Source organism: Tachypleus tridentatus, chromosome 2 (assembly GCF_004210375.1).
Source record: "Tachypleus tridentatus isolate NWPU-2018 chromosome 2, ASM421037v1, whole genome shotgun sequence".
In the NCBI taxonomy this organism is placed as follows: Eukaryota; Metazoa; Arthropoda; class Merostomata; order Xiphosura; family Limulidae; genus Tachypleus; species Tachypleus tridentatus.
In genome coordinates, this window is record NC_134826.1 from 99,151,980 (window position 1) to 99,173,653 (window position 21,674).

The 21,674-nt window shown below is 34.8% G+C and overlaps 1 protein-coding gene and 1 long non-coding RNA gene across 2 annotated transcripts in view; one reads left to right on the top strand and one right to left on the bottom strand.

The window, feature by feature from the left end:
* The window catches only part of LOC143244672 (homeobox protein EMX1-like), a 66,775-nt gene extending 46,963 nt beyond the window's left edge, over positions 1-19,812 (bottom strand). Inside the window, exon 1 of the mRNA XM_076489769.1 lies at positions 19,126-19,812. Within this exon, the coding sequence (XP_076345884.1) occupies positions 19,126-19,498 (373 nt within the window). The 5' untranslated portion in view covers positions 19,499-19,812. The remainder of the gene's footprint in view (positions 1-19,125) is intronic.
* The window catches only part of LOC143244673 (uncharacterized), a 31,041-nt gene continuing 27,023 nt past the window's right edge, over positions 17,657-21,674 (top strand). Inside the window, exon 1 of the long non-coding RNA XR_013025272.1 lies at positions 17,657-18,001. This is a non-coding gene — a long non-coding RNA (uncharacterized LOC143244673). The remainder of the gene's footprint in view (positions 18,002-21,674) is intronic.

Genomic DNA, 21,674 nt, shown 5'->3' on the forward strand with positions numbered 1-21,674 from the left:
AGAAATACCTGAAACTTATGAACAATTTCCTTAATATATCTTTACTGCCAACAGTAAAGTTATGGTTTAAACTAAAGAGTTAATGTAGTCATTTAAATATTTGGAACCATAAAGATGAACGGCAGCTGTAAAACGTTCCGACGTCTTTAAGTTATGGTTTTAAACTGAACTGGCCGGCATGGCCAGGTGGTTAAGGCACTCGAATCGTTATCCGATGGTCTCGGATTCGAATCCCCGTCACACCAAACATGCTCACCCTTTCAGCTGTGGGGGTGTTATAATGTGACAGTCAATACGACTATTCGTTGGTAAAAGAGTAGCCCAAAAAGTTGGCGGTGGTTGGTGATGACTAGCTGCCTGCCCTCTTGTCTTACACTACTAAATTAGGGACGGCTAGCGCAGATAACCCTCGTGTAGCTTTGCGTGAAATTCAAACCAAACCAAGATGCCGGAATGTATCCAGAGTTAAAGAATAACTGAGTAGCTTTTTTGAAGAGAATAGCTTGAACGCCATCCTCTTCCAGAACTTTGGTTAATTGTATGGATTGTATCGCCTCCAACACTGCAATTACTTTGGTTATTCTTCACGCGAAGTGGTTTAGCTTTTGTTTTGGTGCATTTTTAGTCTTTGTAGCATTTGTTTTGGACTGGGATTTGTAGTTATGACATGTTCCTTAATTTGGTGTCTTAAAAATGTTTTGTAAGTATGCTCCGAACGCCTTTACATTTTTTTATGTGTGCTCTGATTTGTTGTTTGTCGCTGTTTATGTTCTTGTGTTTAATGTTTAATATATTGTTTTTCCTTTTTCTGTGAAACGTTATAAGTGAGTTCAAAATTGTTGTGGATCAGTGTGATTGTGAGCTCATTGCAAAAGTCGTCCCAACTTGACTTTTCGAATTGTTTTATTTCATTTCTTTATTATTGTTGAGTTCTATATTTATTTGCATTTTTATTTGGGGATCCCCAGTGTTCATGTATAATACACGGAATTGTCTTCGTTCTTTAATGATGTTTATGGGTCGCGAGTAAATTTGCCATGTCAGTTTATTTGTATCTTGTGTGTGTTTAGGAACTAAATTATATAATGCATTCATGAGACACTCCCTGATTGTTCGACAATATGTATCTATTTGTGACGCATCTTCAATATTATCCATAAAATGTTTTCGGTAGGAAGTTGTCTAACTTCGTTAGATAATTAAATTTTTGTGTACGGATTGGTCTGTTTTATAGGGTGCGAGATCGAAGATACACTAGATCGGTAGATGGTCACTATCTAGGTCAAAATCTACATTGAAAGATAGGCACTTATTACTGATCTGAGATTTAATGAACTCAGACAAAAATCAAGCATGTCCATGAAAGAATATCTGTTATTTAAATAATGCGTTAATGTACCATCATTCTAAATAATATAATCTATATTATCAGCAAAAATAAGTAACATACCACTATTAGTATTTGTAGTTTTCTATTTAAATGCTACATGGTTACTGTTTAGATTTCCTATTAGAATATACTTTTAATTACATTGATAAACGCTCTCAAGCATACGTATATTGAAAATTCAATTTGAGGAGTAAAAAAAATATAGCGGGTATTAACATGTGATTATTACCATATGTAACATATTTTTTACTTTTTCTTGTTCCTGGGCAGAAAGTATTATTTCCCAATTGCTTATGCCTAAAGTAAATGGAAAAGACCTATTTTTCTCTTCAATCTGGGTTCGATTCCCGTCAATGGACTCAGCAGATAGGTCGAGGTGATTTTGCTGAATGAAAACACACACACACACACACTCTTCAATCTTTGCTTTTGTGACCTGGGTAATGAAATTTTCAAATTTACCCATTTTCCAGAACATTCCAGGTAGATTCAGTGCTGAGATGTGATAGAGAATTTTCTCGAACTTACAAGAATTTTCAAGAACTTTCTAAAATGCTGTAAAACGTATAAGAATGTTCAAAAGTTTTCTAGAATGTCGCAAGTCAGAGGAAGCGTTGGCGACACTTATCAAGCTTCTTCACTCGTCAAAATGGGCTCTGCTTCTGCCACAATGCATTTGGTCTGTGCAAGGCAATTGAAATAGCCTGTAACCCGAACGAGTGGCGCTTCTTCATTGATAGCTCATCCAGAAGCCTCAAAGCTGTGATGCTCTGTCACGAGAATAAGTATCTGTCTCGTCTTCTCGCTCATTCGGTGCACCTCAAAGAGAGGAACACAACAGCGTCAAGACTTTGCTAGAAGCCTTGAAGTATGATGAGTATAGCTGGGAGGTTATTGGCGACTTCAAAATGGTGGCATTCCTGATGGGTCTCCAAGGGGCTTTACCAAGTTTTCCCTGTTATCTGTGACTTTGAGACAGCAGAGACACCGCAGCGCACAACAACAGGAAGCATTAGCCACAACGGTCCGAGTTCTCTGTGGGGAGGCACAATGTGAAGTGTAAGCCACTAGTAAACCTCCAGAAGGTGTTGTTCCCACCATTGCACATAAAATTGGGTCTTATGAAACAATTTGTCACCTGCTTCTTCCCTAAGCTGTCTGAGGCAAAGGTCAAAGTTGGTGTCTTCGTTGAACCACAAATAAAAAAGATCCTAAAGTGCTCATAATTCCCAAGAAGCTCAGTAGGAAGGAAAAAAGCTTGTGGCAGCTTTGTCACAGTGGTTCAGAACTTCTTGGGTAATCACAAGGCCGAAAATTATGTGGAACTGGTTGAGACTCTGGTGAAGACTAAGGCAAAATGAGCTGGAGGATGTCTCTGAAAGTCCATATCTTTGACGCACATCTTGAAAAATTCAAGGAGAACATGGAAGCATACTCAGAGGAGCAAGGCGAGCTTTTCCACCAAGATGTACTGGACTTTGAACGCCGCTATCATGGAGCGTATAACTAAAACATGATAGGAGACTATATTTGGGGGCTTATACGTGAAAGTGATTTACATTACAGTCGCAAATCTCGAAAAAATACTCATTTGTAAACATTTTTGTTTAACTTTAATATAAATGCATGTACATTTTGTTTCATATGTTGTTTTATTCAGACCTTATGTAAATGAAAATGTGTAAATTTGCCCGTTTTTACATAGAAAATAGGATAATTTCTAAATTTCATTATCCAGGTCATAAAAGTAAAGTTTAAAGGGAATAATGGCCATTTTCTGTACGTTCACAACATAAGCAATTAAGTGATAACACATACTGTCCAGGAACAAAATTTGTGTTACAAAGTGTTATTTGTTCAGCATATGGCCCGGCATGGCCTAGCGCGTAAGGCGTGCGACTCGTAATCCGAGGGTCGCGGGTTCGCGCCCGCGTCGCGCTAAACATGCTCGCCCTCCCAGCCGTGGGGGTGTATAATGTGACGGTCAATCCCACTATTCGTTGGTAAAAGAGTAGCCCAAGAGTTGGCGGTGGGTGGTGATGACTAGCTGCCTTCCCTCTAGTCTTACACTGCTAAATTAGGGACGGCTAGCACAGATAGCCCTCGAGTAGCTTTGTGCGAAATTTCCAAACAAACAAACAAATTGTTCAGCATACTTCTATGACTATACATTCATTATTCTTCAATAAAATAACTTCCTTAACATATAATAAAATATTATGTGTTAATACTATACCTCTATTTGGATCTTCCTTGTCCAATTTGTGTTTCCTAATCGAGATTTATTATAAAAATGTCTATCAGTTTGAGTTATAAATCATTGTTTCCAATATACAAATGACGTCTACTTTCGCATGTCTGACTATTTCCTATATCTCATGCTTTTTACAAACAAGCGCACCTTGAACGTTGATTTACAGAGCTGTGGATTATGAGAAGTAGTCCGTAATATTTGTTAATGTGTAAGGTATTATTAGTGTGATGTGTTTTTTTAACTGTATAAAGGAGTAATTTTATGCAGTCTTGTGTTTGTGATGCATTTATGAGTCCAAGTATGAAATTTACGAATATATTTTTAATGTTTGTATCATTGGATTTTTTTTCCTTGTTTATTTAATGGTGTAGTTACGAATGCTAGATAACTTCACATTTGGTGACTAGGATAACCATGGAAGAGTGGTAATGCCCTGATTTTCAAGCCATCGTTTTGTGACCAAAGAAAAATTATTAAAAGCCTCATTTTTAATGACAACACTGCTTTTTCTGGCAAAGCGTGACATGATGAATTATATTTTTAGATATGATTTTTGTTTATTGCTCATATATTAATTCTTCTATCATTTAGTTTACTATGAATTTTCAGTTACTTTAAAACACTAGCTCACCTTCGAAGAATGGAACCGATGGGGATAGTTTAGAACAATCTATGTCAGTAAGGATGGAACAGGTGAAAATGCTAATCTGCATGGTGACTGATATACTTACGAGAGAAACGAAGTCTTCCTCCCTTTTCCCTCAAGCTTCTCGAATTCATTTTACCTATAGCCCTAGAGACAATTCGTTGATTTACGTCACCACAGTCAGCCGACAGTACGTCTTAATAATTTGGAAATGCATTTTAAATTGTATCAAGTTCCTGAGAAAAATGGATGGAAAGAGCAGCTTCTTGTTTTGAATCAGAACTGACTTTAAAACACTGGGGAGAATTTAAAGACACACTGGCTAATTTCTATCCAAAAGTGTTAGATAATATAAAGTTAGCTAAATAACCATTTAGTAGAAAGTACCTTGTAGGGGAGTCAATTGAGACATTTATTTGAAAACCGTAAAAACTTATAAATTATGGAACCGGGAAGCTGCAGAAAGAGAAATTGTAAAGTGTATGATATCACACTTGCAAGTTTCTTTGCGAGAATACTTACAATGCCACTTTGTTGTGCCTATTGTTGATGTATTAACATCTACGAAACAATAATAATAAAGAAGAAACTGTTAATAGTGAAGATTGGTAAAATATAGACGTCTCAGATAAAATTAGTGTACTAATAACGGGTAATAGTGACAGATCCAATCAACAATTAAGCAATGGTTTGTTTTGAATTTCGCGCAAAGATACACGAGGACGATCTACGCTAGCCGTTCCTAATTTATCAGTGTAAGACTAGTGGGAAAGCAGCTAGTCACCATCAGCCACCGCCAAGCCTTGGGCTACTCTTTTACCAACGAACAGTGGGATTGACCGCACACTATAACGCCCCCACGGCTGAAAGGGCAAGCATGTTTGGTGTGATGGGAATCCGAACTCTAATAGTGAAGAGACTAACGTAATTGAACTTCATGATAGATCTTTGCGATGCTATACTTGTAGGAAAATCTATTCATTGTTGCAAGAAAACAAAATATGTAAACAGGTAATAAGAAAACCAAGGACAGCGATCGAAAAACGAGAATTGGAACCAAAGAAGGAGGTATGAGTCCATGAAGGTAAAACTCTCCATTAACTATTTAACCACAATTAATATCTTACATTTAACCACAATTAATATCTAGCCCTAAAAATTAATTGTGTGAATGTAGTAGGTCGTATAAATGCTGAGTTGAATTATTCAGTAATAAATGAAAATATATAGCAACAAATCAAGAGAAATGATTCGAAACTTCAACTAAAAACGTGGAGTAAAGTAGTAATTGTCCAGTATAAAGTTGTTAAAAAACTTCCCAACTTGAAAAAACTGTAGAGATTTAAGCATATTCTTGTGTATGTTGGCCTGGTGCAATAATTAATTTCAAACTTTGGTACGATTGCTGAACCTTCACGTCAATTACGGAGAAAATGTGTCAGGTAAAAATTGAACCTCAGATGAAAGAAGAAAAATTATTTCTGAAAATTGAAACAGGCTTTATCCGAATTTCTTGTTTTACTACTTTCAGAAAAAAATGAACATTATTTTTTGAATACTGATGTTTTAAATATTAGATCAAAAGCAATTCTGTGTCAGAAGAGTGTCGTAGCACATGCCAGTAGAACACTGAACACTGCAGAAAAAAACTATACTACTACACAGTTAGAATGTCTAGCCATGGTTTAGGGCTCTAGGTTGTTGAAATAATTAAGATATATTTATACAGAGATTAATTTTACAATTATAACTGACTATGTTGCCCTGAAATGGTTACAGACAGCTCCAAAGTTAACTTGTAGATTGACGCGTTGGTCATTAAAATTGCTCGTTTTAACATTTGAACTACTTCACAAAAAAGGAAAAGAAATCAGTTACTTGATGCTGTATTTAGAATCCAACTGATCCCCAAGAAAAACTCCAAAAATGATATCACATATGTTTTTCTCCATTTTCCATGTTAACACTAGAGAACAATAGGCTACTGAACAAACTAAATATGACGAATACAAGCGTATTTACTACTATTTGAAAACTGAACTATTATTAGACGATTTTACTAAATTCAAAAATTATATTTTGAATACAACAAAAAAGTGTTGCTAGTGACGGTAAGCTTAGAATAAGTTATTCCCAAAATACTGAGACCGATGATGTTAGTCAAAGTTGATCATATGGGTGCCCAAAAGCATTAGAAAAAAGCCTCCATGCACGGTAATTGGTCTAATTACAGGAAGGACATTACAAATTACGTTTTGTCATGTCATATTTGCCAAACCACTGAATTTGAATGTGAAGCAGCAGGCTGGCCTTATGAAAAACACTAAACTAATGGAATATTGGGAGATAATAAAAGTAGATTTCATGGAACCTTATCATACATCTGTACGAGGAATAGTTGTTTCTTGGTTGTAGCAGATTGTTGCAATAAATGGGTTGAATTACTTCCTCTCAAACAAATAAATGCAAAGGTTATTGTGAAAATCTAATTAATGAATAGTTAGTTATGTGACATGGTATTCCAAATACTCTTCTATCAAATAAAGAGCCACAAATTGCGTGAAATTTATTGGATGAGACTTGTAAAGCTACGGAAATTAAACACATTTTTACAACTACATATTATTTTCAGTCTAACATTAGTTAAAGAGTAAATAGAAATATAGATAGAAAGGTGTCTACTTATATTATGACAAAAAATCGAATTTTAGATATTTATTAATTTGAATTTTCTGTAGCCATTAAAACTTCTATTCACGAGTTTACAGGTTACAAGGCAGCCAAACCCTATCTATGTCTTCCTTTTTTGAAACCAGTTGACGAAATACCGAACAACACCTCAAACTATAGATGAATAAACAGCAGCCTTACAAGATGTCACTCAGAAGGAAATATGCAATGTTGAATTGACTCAGAAACAATAGTGACAAGTCTACAATCATAAGAGATGCCAAAACACATTTAAAGAAGACGATATAATATTATTAAGAACAAAGTCTTTATCTTTTGAAGTAAATAATTTTACTGGAAAATGTGCTCCATGGTGGAATAAACCTTTTGAAGTTACACAATTAGTGCATGAAATAAAATATCCTAGATCAGGTGCAGTTATAGGACGATTTCAAATTTCTTATATAAAGAAATATATATATATATATACTTCTCCCTTAAAAATTCTGTCGACACTGAGGAAGACAGTAATAACCTTAGGCAGTTGGAGCAAAACAAAAAATGTCGACTAAATAAACTTGGAGGTTATTCCCTACTCCTGATGGGGGGTGTCACTTCCCATCCTTCAACGAATCCTACTAATGACCTAACTCTGTCTTCTCATCCAAAGACATTGCGACAACATCATAAGGTTAATTATCGTAGTTATCTTGCCTTCAAACTGTTAAACTTTGGGTAAGCCGAACTAGTTTCGAAAACAAAGGCTAAAGATTCAAAAACACGAACTGCATTTTTTATTACTTTTTAAACTATAAAAAATTCATGATGTCATTATAAAGAACGAGTTAAAAATAAGGATATGGAAACTGTAGTGTAGCAAAATATTATGTAAATTTATTATTACAAGAGATGTACTTTCCTGACCTAACCATACATTTGATAAGCTTATTCAAGAGAAAGTTAGTAAATATTGCTGTTTTCACTCGATAATGTTATTAATATATAAAAGTTATTTCCAATAACTACGCCTTTTCTTCTTCTAGTTCTTTTTTGAAAATATTATTTGAAATAATTAATGTTATTATTTATGTTTTATCGTTCTTCAATATTAATGCCAAGTCCTGGCCAGACTGTGTTTTTAAGAAGTGGTAAATTTTATTTCAAATGTTGTCAAAGTTTGTTTTTGCTGAATCATAGTTGTAGCTGTGTATTAGTTTAGACTGTTAAAAACTGGTATGGCATTACTTTATAACTGAGATGTGTCAACCATCAGTGATCCTTGTTTGCATTCAATGTTCATCTATGATCGTCTAGCTGTCTAAATGACACACCGCAGTATAAAATACTACTACTTATTACAAACGATTCAATGAAAGTTGCTGGGAAGAAATCTTTCAAGATGAGGTGAAATCAGTGTACTAATAACAGGTGATAGTAACAGATCCTGCCCACCAGTGGCTCAGCGGTATGTTTGCGGACTTGCAAAGCTAAAAACAGAGTTTTGATACCCTGGTGGGCAGAGCACAGATATCTCATTGTGTAGCTTTATGCTTAATTCAAAACAGCAACAGTAACAGATCCGACTGATAGTTAAGCAATGGTTTGTTTCGAATTTCGCGCAAAGATACATGAGAGCTATTTGCGCTAGCCGTCCCTAATTTAGTAGTGTAAGACTAGAGGAAAAGCAACTAGTCATCACCACTCACTGCCAACTCTTGAGCTACTCTTTTACCAACAAATAGTGGGATTGACCTAAACAATATAATGCCTCCCCAAGGCTGAAAGGGCGAGCATGTTTACTGCGATGGTGATTCGAACTCGCGACCCTCTGATTACGAGTCTAGTGCCTTGAGCACCTGGCCATGCTGGGCCGTTAAGCAATGAAGAGATAAATCTGCTCAATAAAGTACTCAACTTCGCAGTAACACCTAGTAATATTCCATCCGTCCAAATGAAAGCCTGTTTGGAAGACCTAGCTAAAAGACTATGATACATTCTACACAAACCGAAAACACAAAAGAAAACAAACGAAAATAACCACCAGAAAGAAGACGACTTCGACAACAATTCCATTGGTAACCAACAACCTCTCTTTCCTGGTTGGACTGAAAACATATATTTCGAAAGAGTATCTTAACGAATTTTTTCAAAGAATTTTCACACAAAACCAACAAAATAATTTTGCATAAAATAAAACTAGAAAACAACCTCACACAGAAAGATATTAATTTTATAAACAGCCTCAAAAAAGTAAACATCAAAATTCTAAAAGCAGATAAAGGCAATGCTATAGTTATAATAAATACAAATGAGTACATCCAAAAAAATGAATAAAATCTTATCAGATTCAAACAAATTTAAACCAATACACACAAATTCAATAAAAGCACATGGAAATACTCAAACAAAATACAAGTACAAATGAGAAAAAAACAACACAATCTCAGAAAACCTACCTACGAAGAAATGACTCACGCACACCACACCTATAGGGCACCCCCAAACCTCGCAAACCAGATTTTCCCCTACGACCCATAATGTCGACCTAATAATCATTTAATTACAATCTCGGTACAAACATAACGTGGGCATTTTCTAAATATGTAACATCAGGAGGCTCATTTTTCAAAGACGCTTTTAACTTTAAATATATTCTTAATCAACTAAATCATAAAGCCTTAATGGCCAGTTTTCATGTAATCTCTCTCTTCATAGAAGACCCAACAACTGAAGCCTGCATGATAGCTTTAGTACTTGATATCAATGGGTTGGGGTCTTGGATTCAATCTGTGTATGAAAACATTAGCTAGAATTGATGACACGGGACTGCCCTACAAACGATCGATTCAGATTCACACTCACCGCTATACTGGCATAGATAAGTTGACGATACAATTGCTGGATTCACATCTACAGAACGTACACTTAGTTGTTTTTTCAACCACGTTAACTCTATACAGATTAAGTTCACCCATGAGCACGAAAATTTAACCAACTATCATTTCTCAGCCTCAAGATCACAAGAACCGATACACAATTCAAAACAGAAATCCAAAGAGAAATCACCCATGCTGGACTATATATTTTTTGGGACTCAGCACATAAAACAAAACAAAAACTCAACACAATAAGAAATCAAACAAACACAGCCACAAAACTATGCTGACCCTATAAAACTAACAATTCGTTGGTAACAGAGTAGCACAAGAGTTGGCGGTGGGTGGTGATGACTAGCTGCCTTCCCTCTAGTTTTACACTACTAAATAATGGACGGCTAGCGCAGATAGTACTCGTGTAGCTTTGCGCGAAATTCAAACCAAGCCAAACAATCACACTTATCTTCGCAACATCAATAGTCCATTCTTTATATTTGGCGGAATTGGAAATATTCTTATCTAATTTCCTATGGATAGTTGTATAGGTAACTTATTCACTTATTGTTACCTTATTAAGTGTGAACAGCCTTGCTTTTACCTTATCCTTTGAGAACAGAAGTATTTTTACATTATAGCTGTATTTAGATTTTGGACCTATTTATTTATGTCATCATGGAGATGGCAGAGTTAAATTCTCAAGGGCAAAATTTTAATTTCTTATGGATTATGTGCGTTGGTTGAATATTTTGTTCTTAACAGATTCACGATTATTCGACATTGCAATTATGACTAGATAAATATTTAAGTGCGATTATTTAATGATCTTTTGCTGAAAGAAACACAATTTCGAATAAGGAGAATTCAATGTTCTCCCAGAAAAAACAAAACAGCAACAACAAAACACACAAATGTGTTTATATAGTAACGGGCTCCCAAACTACATCTAAAGCTGAAGAGAACAAACACTTTCATTTACAAAGTGAAAGCAACAGTTATGAAAGACAATCCTCCGAGTCAAAAAACAAATATATCATCAAGAACAACATAAAAACAATAACAACACAAACAAACGTCACGATGAAGCCACGCATGTCTTCTGGTTCCTTCAAGAAGATAGAAACAAGGTGTTGAAAATGATGAAGTTTCACAAGCTTCCGACTACGACCCAAAAATCTTTTTTTTTTTTTATCAGGAGAATGAGCAAGCAACAAAAACAAGTAGTCTTATTCAACCAGGTACCTCTCAGGTTTTTCGATGAAACGCCATTAGCAGTTACGTTTGTTACTAAAACATCCAATTGAGTACCTGTATATACATTTGGTTAGTGATTTGTTTTTGTTTGTTTTTTTAATTTCGTGCGAAGCTACACGAGGGCTATCTGCGCTAACAGTTCCTAGTTTAGTTGTGTAATACTAGAGGGAAGGCAGCTAATCATCACCACCCACCGTCAACTCTTCGGTTACTTCTTTACTAACGAATAATGGGATTGGCCGTAACATTTTAACGTCTCCATGGCTGAAAGGGCGGGCTTGTTTGGTGTTACGGGGATTCGAACCCGGGACTCTCACATTACGAGTCGAGCGCATTAACCACCGGGCCTGAAACACGCGTGAAACATGTTCTCGTAGGAAACACAACATATTATTTGTTAAGCAGTAACTTAAAAACAGGACTTACGTAAACATCAGACATACAATTTTTTTCTTAAATGTGATATATGCTGAAATAAAACTACTAATTGTTATACTAACTTTACAAAATAGCAATGCTAAAATCCAGGGATTGAATTCCTGCGGTGTGCACAGCAAATATCCCAATGCGACTTTGAGCTAAAGCAGACAAACTATAGAAAAATTCGCTCTGATGATCATTGTTTTGGTTAAATCTGTGAAGTAGTTTTAGTTATTTCAGCTTACCTTAGCCAACTAACTCTGACAATCAGGATTTTGTCTGAGTAACGATACTTTCTCGTATTGTTGTTTGTTTAATTACCGTAAGGACTCTGGGTCTGACATTTATTGTTCAGTTATTTAGTAATAATAACAAGAACCGGTTTTTAGCAAACAAAATTTGGTGATACTGCTGTTTTTCTCAAGCTGCAAAATCAGTTCTGATTGCTATTTTATTTTTATCTGAGAATACTCATTTGGTTAGTTGTTGCTGTTCTCACTCTATAACTCTGTTTTACGGTTGTTGCTTTATTTCCTTATAAACTCACTGTATGATACCTACCATTTTGTCTGTTTCCACAACATCTACATTGTTGAGCTTTTGTACAAGTCCTGGTGAAGCCCTAATGGCGGAACATAGATTGCAATAAAAAGTGATTTATAAATATTTGGAGCTTACAGATATTTTTTATCTTTTATTTTTTTTGTCGAACACTCCTAATTTGATGGTTGTATTTAACGATTGTTATTTTGAATGTGTACATCAACTACTTGCTTGATGATGTTTTTTTTCATCTTTTCATAAATTTCTTTCGTTTTGATTGGTTTGGTTAGACTGTTGATTTTTGTGTTGTTTCTTTCGCTGGTTTTTACTTTGTCTGTCTCTTTACCCACTTACTGTAGAAATGCTTTTTGTGAAATCTGTATTTCAGTTCAATACCAATGGTTTAAAAATCTGTTACTTCATTGTCCTTCATATTATTATTCGCTATATATTTTCATTTCTTCATAATTTATTAGACCCGGCATAACCAGGTCGTTAAGGCATCCGACTCGTAAACTGAGGGTCGTGAATTTGAATTCCCAAAACACCAAACATGATCGCCCCTACAGCCGTGATGGTGTTATAAAGTAACGATCAATCCCATTATTCGTTGGGAAAAGAGTAACCTCTTAATCTGAGGGTCATGGGTCCAGGTCCCTGTCACACCAAACATACTCTCCTTCTGCCTTTGAAGAAGTTATAATGTGGCGGTCAATGTATTCGTTAGTAAAATTGTAGTACAAGAGTTGGCGGTGGGTGGTGATGACTAGTGCAGATAGTTTTGCAAAAAATCTAAACATTTGTTAATTTGCTATATACACTCATCGTCCTTCACTCTATTGCTCGCTAGGATTAATAATAATTTATTTGCTTCTTTATTAATTTCAAAATTATTTTGCTATATTTTGTATACATATCTGTTATACATTTTCCTTCATTGTAGTTTTCTTGATTACTAGAAGACTATTGTAATTAATTGTTTGCTGCTCAAAAACATATCCCCTTTCCCCGTTAATTTGTTACACACTAGCAATTATGCTGATTGTGCCTTTGTCTTCCTTTTCTAGAATTTTTTTTTTCTCAGAGTTGTTTTCCACATTCATTTATTCTTAAAATTATTGAGGCATCATTGCTCGGAATATAATAAAAGTTTCCATTGGCAGGTTTAACTTATTCATCACAATATAAGATTATTAATAAGTTTTTACACGAAAAACCCAATATGTGAAAGGAGATTTTCAGGTCATCCAAATCTTGAAATCGAGATAAGGAACATATAGAATAAAATAGGTTCTGTTCACAGAATCATACACAGGCTCTACGGAAAAAAAAAAATCTGAATCATATTACTGAAACTATTACAGTATCATACTATTAACTAGTATTAGAGAAAGTGAAAGAGAACTACAGTGTTTTTTTTATAATTTTAATGAACAAAATTTTTCATGTTCCAAGAGAGATGTGCTATTATTATAGAAACTGAATAATTTTAGGGATGGTGAGAGGAAAGATAGGATGAGTAAATAAAATCCTATAATTTTAGTTGTTTGTTTTAAAAGGAACCTTTCTCTCTAGTTATATATCATTTTATCGATATTTAAAAAGGACGATTTCAATGATTTCTCTAAAACATAAAATAATAATTTATCCACAGTATAATGACGCTAGTAATTTTTTTAAACAAAACCAACCTGGAAATGGATAATGAAATAGACTGAGAATAACGAACATTCTTATTCTATAAACTAGGTTATTGCGTTGACTCTGGGTATACACTGGATTTAAAACAACTGCATCTATTATGCCAACTTTGGTCTTGAGCATCTACTACGATTGAAAACGAATGGTTAAGTCGTAACTGTTCCATCTTAGAAATACACTAATAAGCAAGTATGTAGGTGTAATTCTGAAATGTAAGAATGCGCGGTGATGCTAAAATAGAGGATAAAGTATTGAGGATTTTGCTAAAACTCAAAATAGAAAAACATTGATATTTAGTGACGAGTAAGAAGGGAATAATGATCAAGGATAAACTACATGCTACTACATTTTTCTGTCTATAATAGCGCAGATAACCCTCACGTGGCTTTACGCGAAATTCCAAACAAACAAACCGCTCATAATTTTCAAAATATATTTCTCTGAAATTCCATTCCTTATCCATTAAACCAGAATAATTAGTAAAACAGAACAACACATTTTTACAGCTATAAGAAAAAAAAATCATTGTCGCCCGTCGTAAGCTCATTGCCAATGTTAAACACGAATTTTGTAAAAAAAAAAAAAAGATTGATTAAGAATTATTTCGGTCACTGAGAAAAATGTTTGTTTCTATGATTACGTAGAATTAATTGATACGTTAATTCGTTGTTTTTCCTTCTGATTGGTGGTCTAATTTATGATAATTCATAAATTGATCAAAATTATTTATGTTATTCAGCCGGCGTAAATGACAAACATTTACATAACTGCTCTTACATAGGTCTTACCTATAGTTTCAATGTGTGTAGTAACATATTTTCAATACGTTAATTCAAAATAACCTTGCAGAGAATTTAATTGTTTTTGTTTCACGTAAAACGACAAAATAAGTAAAAGAATCGAAGAGTTTAAATAATAATTTTAATAAGTAATCTGAGAGAGGAAGACAAAATAACAACCAGCATAACCGTTCCTAACTTTGTATTAATAGACGAGACGGAACACAGCTTGTTAACAGTATCCCTCGTCAATTTTTGGGTTACCTTTGTCTGACGAATAGTTGGGTGATTTAATAGTTACTTGTACCCCCATTCCTTCAATGGTAAACTTTTTTTTAACAACGGGACGCGAACACTGAATTTTCGGAATCGGGGAAAGCTAAATACTAAAAAAACACTCGACGTTAAGAAAATGCATTATTTAAAATATTTAACAAGAGTGTCTAGTAAATTTTTTTTTGTTTTTCGCGCAAAGCTACTCGAGGGCTATCTGTGCTAGCCGTCTCTAAATTAGCAGTGTAAGACTAGAGGGAAGGCAGCTAGTCATCACCACCCACCGTCAACTCTTGGGCTACTCTTTTACCAACGAATAGTGGGATTGACTGTCAAATTATAACGACCCCACGGCTGAAAAGGCAAACACGTTTGGTGCGACGGGGATGCGGACCCGCGATCCTCAGATTACGAGTCGCACGCCTTAACGCACCTGGCCATGCCGGGCCCCTAGTGAAATTTAACAAAAATATATCAATGTAATGTACAGTTAAATTACTTTGCAAAGAAATTAACATCATTCGATGCAAGATATTCAATAGAGATCACTTTCCATTACACAGCCCTTACAGAGAATATGATTATATGAACTAAACAAACTACAATTAACCATAACGCAAAATGAGCAATATCGTAATTTCAATATTATTGAGAATCCATTCAGGCAAGTTAGGTAATTTAAATTACAATATTTTTATGTGATTCAAGTATGACTTATTTTTATGTGAATTGTTTCTCATTTTTATTTTACTTTAATGCATGACTATAAGAATATCATAAGGTTAAAATGTTCGTAGATTTTTTGATAATTTAAAATTATAAACGAAACTGAACGTTTAACAAATAATTTCATTTCAACAGTACTTCTCTATTACGTAAGAACAACGTAATAACAATTCATTATTTTCAAAATGAGTTAGATAACAGAAACATATAACTAACGGTTTAATTATACCACTGAAGAAAAATCTCTTTTTGTAATCATTGTAATCGACTAAAATATATCTTATGACTTTAAATATTTTCTATGCTCTAATTTCCTGCTCAGAAGCTCAACAGGATACTTGAAGGCTTATGGTAGTAAATTAAGAATTTTATTGTTGTGTGAGGCACAGCGCGTATAGCCAATTCTCAACTTTGTTCTGAAGCAAACATACATGTTTTAACTTATTTCAGTCTATTAACGCCACTTATATTTATAACTTCCTGAAACATTTTTTTCATGATTTTTTATCTTTTAAGCTTGTTTTATTTTCTTACATTTGCTTTTGAGCAATAAAAATATATATCATTTTTAAATGCTTTTTGTTTTTTTTACTGAGTTATAAACACAATAACCCTAAAAAAGCTGAGCGGTTGGAAATCAAACCTCGATAACTAAGTTATCAGTTGTTAAGATTTTTGTAGTTAAAGCAAATACTGGTAACTATGACATCAGCGACTGTGGTTTTTGAAATGAATTCAAATCCTGGCAACTGTGGCATCAACGACTGTGATTTTTGGACTTAAGTCACACTTATAACTATGGAATTAGTGACTGCGATTTTGGGAGCTAAATAAAACACTAGTAATTATGGAAATGGTGATGCAGGTAAAGGGTTCAATTTTATATTTTATTATGTGATTCACCTTTGTTGTAATTGGGTAATTTAGTTTTATGTTGAAATTTAGAGAAATTTAAAATTGGTTGACGTTTATGCCAATAAACAAAATCAGAGCATACTTGTTGAACACGTTATCTTTATTTTTGGGCCTGGCATGGCCAAGCGCGTAAGGCGTGCGACTCGTAATCCGAGGGTCGCGGGTTCGCGCCCACGTCGCGCTAAACATGCTCGCCCTCCCAGCCGTGGGGGCGTATAATGTGACGGTCAATCCCATTATTCGTTGGTAAAAGAGTAGCCCAAGAGTTGGCGGTGGGTGGTGATGACTAGCTGCCTTCCCTCTAGTCTTACACTGCTAAATTAGGGACAGCGAGCACAGATAGCCCTCGAGTAGCTTTGTGCGAAATTCCAAAACATCTTTATTTTTTAATAACTAATATGAACGTTAAAGCTTTCTTCTGTGAGATACTTACAGAGGAAGGTAAGAGGTGGAATGTCCATCTTTTCATTGAACAGTATGCCTCAATTTGTCATCTAGATTTGTGGCTACATTTCTTTGGTTATTAACTATAGTAAAAGATTTATTTCAGAAAAATGTTGCTGTTGCACTTTGTAAGGTATGTCAGAAAAATATTACATCATTTCGAAACGTTGTGAAAACAGTTGGCTAGGACAGCTATGCTTTCTTAATACAACTCTTGAAATTACGATGAGAACGTGATGAACTTGTAGCTTGTCAACTACTGAAATGAATAAAACCTCTCAAATCTTAAATCCTTGTGGGCCAACTTTAGTTAGTTTACAGACCAACATGTATAAGGACTGTGCTACATTACGCCTACATTATGAGTCATTGTCCGTCTTATGCTATAAATTTTGGACTCTACGCTTAAACATGGAAACAAACATATTATTAAACTTTGAGCGCGCACTTATGAACTGGTGGACATTAATTGTTACTGAACATGATATAATATCATGACGTTTTTATACCAAGGAATAATCTGTGAAAATTTGTGTAACTTGAAATTTGCCTTAATATACAACATTAAACATAATAGGACAAAACTATTTTCACAAACCCGTTATTTTTATTGGCATAGAAGCGTTCGAGTAGTATCCACTCACAATAAGAGATGGGCAATAAAACAAGGTAATTTATGGACTAAATCACCCGTTGTCGACCTTATGATTGTATAACAATACCTCATGGAGGTTATATGGTAGGTGTTCGCCCGCACTAAGTGACGGGCGGTAAGACAAAGGAACTTGTGGACTAAATCACCCGTTGTCGCTCTTATGGCAGTATGATAATAACTCCTAGGAGCTATACGACAGGCGTCCAGTTACAGCAATTAGATCTATCCACAACAGTCACAGGAGCATCCGCCCGCGCTAACGCGTGTAAGGAAAGAAAGCTTGTGGCCTAAAGCACTCGTTTTCGCTCCTATGTTTGTACGACGATAACCCTTTCCTCTCTTTTTACCTTCTCTTAAACTTGTGTTATCTCATTTATAGTGTTCTACATTTTAAAGTATTTCTTTAGAACATGTTTTGTATTAGCTGTAGGAAACACAACCTAAAAACGTCAAGAAAAGTAAGTATACTATATTTCTTAGTGTTGTAAGCATTTGTAGATATTACGTACATGTCTTTTGTAAACAATCAGAATAAGGTTCTTGTACTATGTCGTTTAATACGTTTTATTGCATATCTAATTAATATATAGAAAAGTTTACATATAAAGAAATATCACTTGTAAATACATAAGAATATTATGTATATATGTAATATTTATTCATTTACGCATTTCTATAATACATACAAAAGATTCTTTACTCACTATACACTACAAAGAGAGAGAGTTCAAGGACAAATCCTTCAGTTTTCCAAATGATCGTTCCAGAATTAAGATTTACAAGAATTTATTATATTTTGAGGATGTTTCGTTATCGTTATTGTTAATAATATTGTTTGTACTTAGTTTTTTGTTTATTTTTGAATTTCGTGCAAAACTACACGAGGACCATCCGTATTAGCCGTCCATAATTTAACTGAGTAAGGCTAGAGGGAAGGCAGCTAGTCATTCCCACCCATCGCCAACTTTGGGCTACTTTTTTACCAACGAATAGTAGGATTGACAGTCACATTATAACACCCCCACGGCTGAAAGGGGGAGCATGTTTGGTGTGACGGAGATTCGAACCCGCGGCCCTGAGCTTATTTATGTAAGTTATCCGTATAGCTATCTCTTCTGTTGTCAGTTGAAAGATAAAGATAAGACAGCTGTTGAACCCATCTAAAGTTTTATTTACATTAGTCACCTTCATATATTTTCTTAAGAAGTTAAGTATTACAGAGCAAATATTTTATACCATATGATAAAATTAGTCTTGGTTTAAAATGCACGTGTAGTCTGTATGTCAGTATCTACGTTTTTCTTCAGGGATAAAGTTAAAACCGGTGATGTTGTTTTGAACGAAATGTTAATAGAGAACATTTCATTATTTTCTGCAAGAAATGGAATTTTTTCTCTCTCTCCCTCTTTTGCCACTTAAAAAGGTTGTAAGTGATACTGCGTTTAACGCAGTGTACAAAATGTAGGATACAGTTTTTCAATCATGAAATACTTGTCTAAGATTTTATGAAACCAGTAATAGATATACAGTCTGAAAAAAAAAGAAGCAAGTGTTGTATGCCTAAACAAAGGTGATGACTTACTTGGCCTTAAATATGGAACGAAAGGGGAAAATCTTCCTGCAGTCACCCACTGGCTTAACTGGTATGACTCTTGTGTTTGTAGCCACGGTGAGACGGAATGGAAGGAAGGGTCCACGCGTGTACAGTGGTAGGAATGTGCCGCTTCTGCGTTTCCTCGGAACCCGCCCATCGGTTGGACAGCATGAAAGGTTGCCTGCTGTCGTGTTGGAAGTGGAACTACAGGAAGACGGCTGTGTTGAGTAAATGAGTACTTGTTGGAAGAACTAAATTGTGAATTATCATTACTATCTTTTCCCATCAAGGAATCAATTGAAAAAGGCAGTTTGGGTTTGTTTACAGTGAATAAAGTGGGATTTGAAGCAAGGGGTAACATACTGTCTCTCGTCAGTTTATGTCTTTGTCTCCGATTCAACTTACAGGTTTCTCTCACCGTCTAATGTCTTCAAATTGTTGGCTTTGACTATGAAAGAAGCTAGGTATATGCCAAGGCTTGGAATAGACGACTTTGTGTCATCATTTGAAACAAACAAAAGGGAGCTATTATTGTTTTTTTTACTTAACTTTTATAGGACAATTACTGATTAAAGGTACCACTTATTATTATCCTTAGTGGTGATTGGTCGTTTCACAACTAAATAAATAGTGTACAAAGAACGTTCTATTTGGCGTAAACAGAGGCTCGAAGGAATAATAATTATGCGGTATACACAACAGTTAGATTTTCCATGCGATTCAAGTTGTCATTGGTGGAGATGAGTTTGCAGTAAGTGTGTCTGCCTTGTGGCGCTACCTACAGGCTAATCCTGTATCGAAGTGAATAGACATGATGTGTACCAGACGTTGTACACGTTATTATAGGGACAGCTGTACGTTAAATGGGTTAAGAAAATAATATGAAAAGAAGCTCCTTATACAACTACAATATAATAGCCATCTGTATTTTTTTTTCAATTAACACTTCCGGCTTAAGGAGTATTGTTCAGTGTTACAGACAAACCAGTTAAATGTCACATAATTTGTAATCATATATATATATATAATGTGTTTGCCCTTTTTCACATTTTTGTGAAATTTTGTCTTTCTACTGTTCCAAAAACATATGTACTAAATTATTATGAAACATTAATTGGAGAGAGCAGTAGGTTTTTCACGTAATGTTACCTCTGGATGTGCCTCCCAGTGGCTCAGCGGTATGTCTGTGGACTTACAACGCTAAAAAACCGGGTTTCGATACCCGTGATGGGCAGAGCACAGATAGCCCATTGTGTAACTTTGTGCTTAATTCAAAACAGCAACAACCTCTGGAAGTCATTAACGAAAGTGTACAGTATAAAGGCAGTTTTGAACATTTCTAGATACACCACTGGCCATTTTTCTCTTATTCAACACAGTGAGAAGAACCATAAATCAGCCACTTAACACACAGACCCACACGTAAATGCATGTAACACCAATCAACTCTACAGAAGAGAAAAATAAACCAGTCACTTTTTACATATAAACACATACAGTTCCAATTAATTCTACAGAGGAGACAGATAAAGCAGCAAATAAACACATAAACATATATAGTATCAATGCACGCTAGGTGTTGTGAATTGGGATTAAATATTCTTTTATTGGTTGGTGTTAAACATATTTAACCTGTTGGAGTTCTTTGTTTCTGTGTATCGCTGACTGATATTTGATATTAAACTTAGTGTTTTTTTGTACTAGGTATCACTGATATAACTGTACTTAATGCAAGCCACGAGAAATAATTTCAAGTTCTACTTTTTGTACCGGGAAGTGGAGTTTATGTATACTTATTTACCTTCACAGCAACACATGCATGCTAGCGATTATATGATATCAGTAACTACTTGATAGTATTGCCTGAGCTAACTGCCTTTGATTCTATATGTGTCTAGACAGGCGAAATAATTGGTTCAATTGAGAGAAAGAAGAAAATTAAAATGCTGTGAAATTAGAAATGTATTGTACAACCAAAGCACTTCATTACTAAAAAAAAACATGAAGTACTGAATCTGTCATTAAAATCCTAGAAACAAAGTTCGATTTAGGATTCAAAAAATGCGTAAATAGTTCAGGACTTTCGAAAGTCCAAAACTGTTCTAAATTCGAGTTAATATTATATAAAAAATGAAGAAAATACTTGGCGCACGCTGAATTTTTTGGTCTCCGTGGCAACCTGGCACCCGGAATTTCTCGATGCCTGGTTAATTTGTAAGAATTTAGTTTTGCTAGGTGTTATTACTTGACATTAAGTGTGTTTTACTTCTTGGGTATCATTGTTGAAATAAGTGCTTAACGTACTGGAGTTATGCGTTGGTTGATGACGTTAGTTAACATTAAAAGTGTCTAGGTTGTTGTGATGCTTGGTGTTGACATTAGTTGTAATTTCGCTGACATTAATCTCATCTTCTTGCTTGAATCATGTTTGACTAAAATGTCATAGACTTTGTGTATAAATCAGGTAACATGACTGAGTTTTGTGCAATTCAAGTCTGTGGTTTTGCGTTACTAAACACCATTGGACGATATTAAAC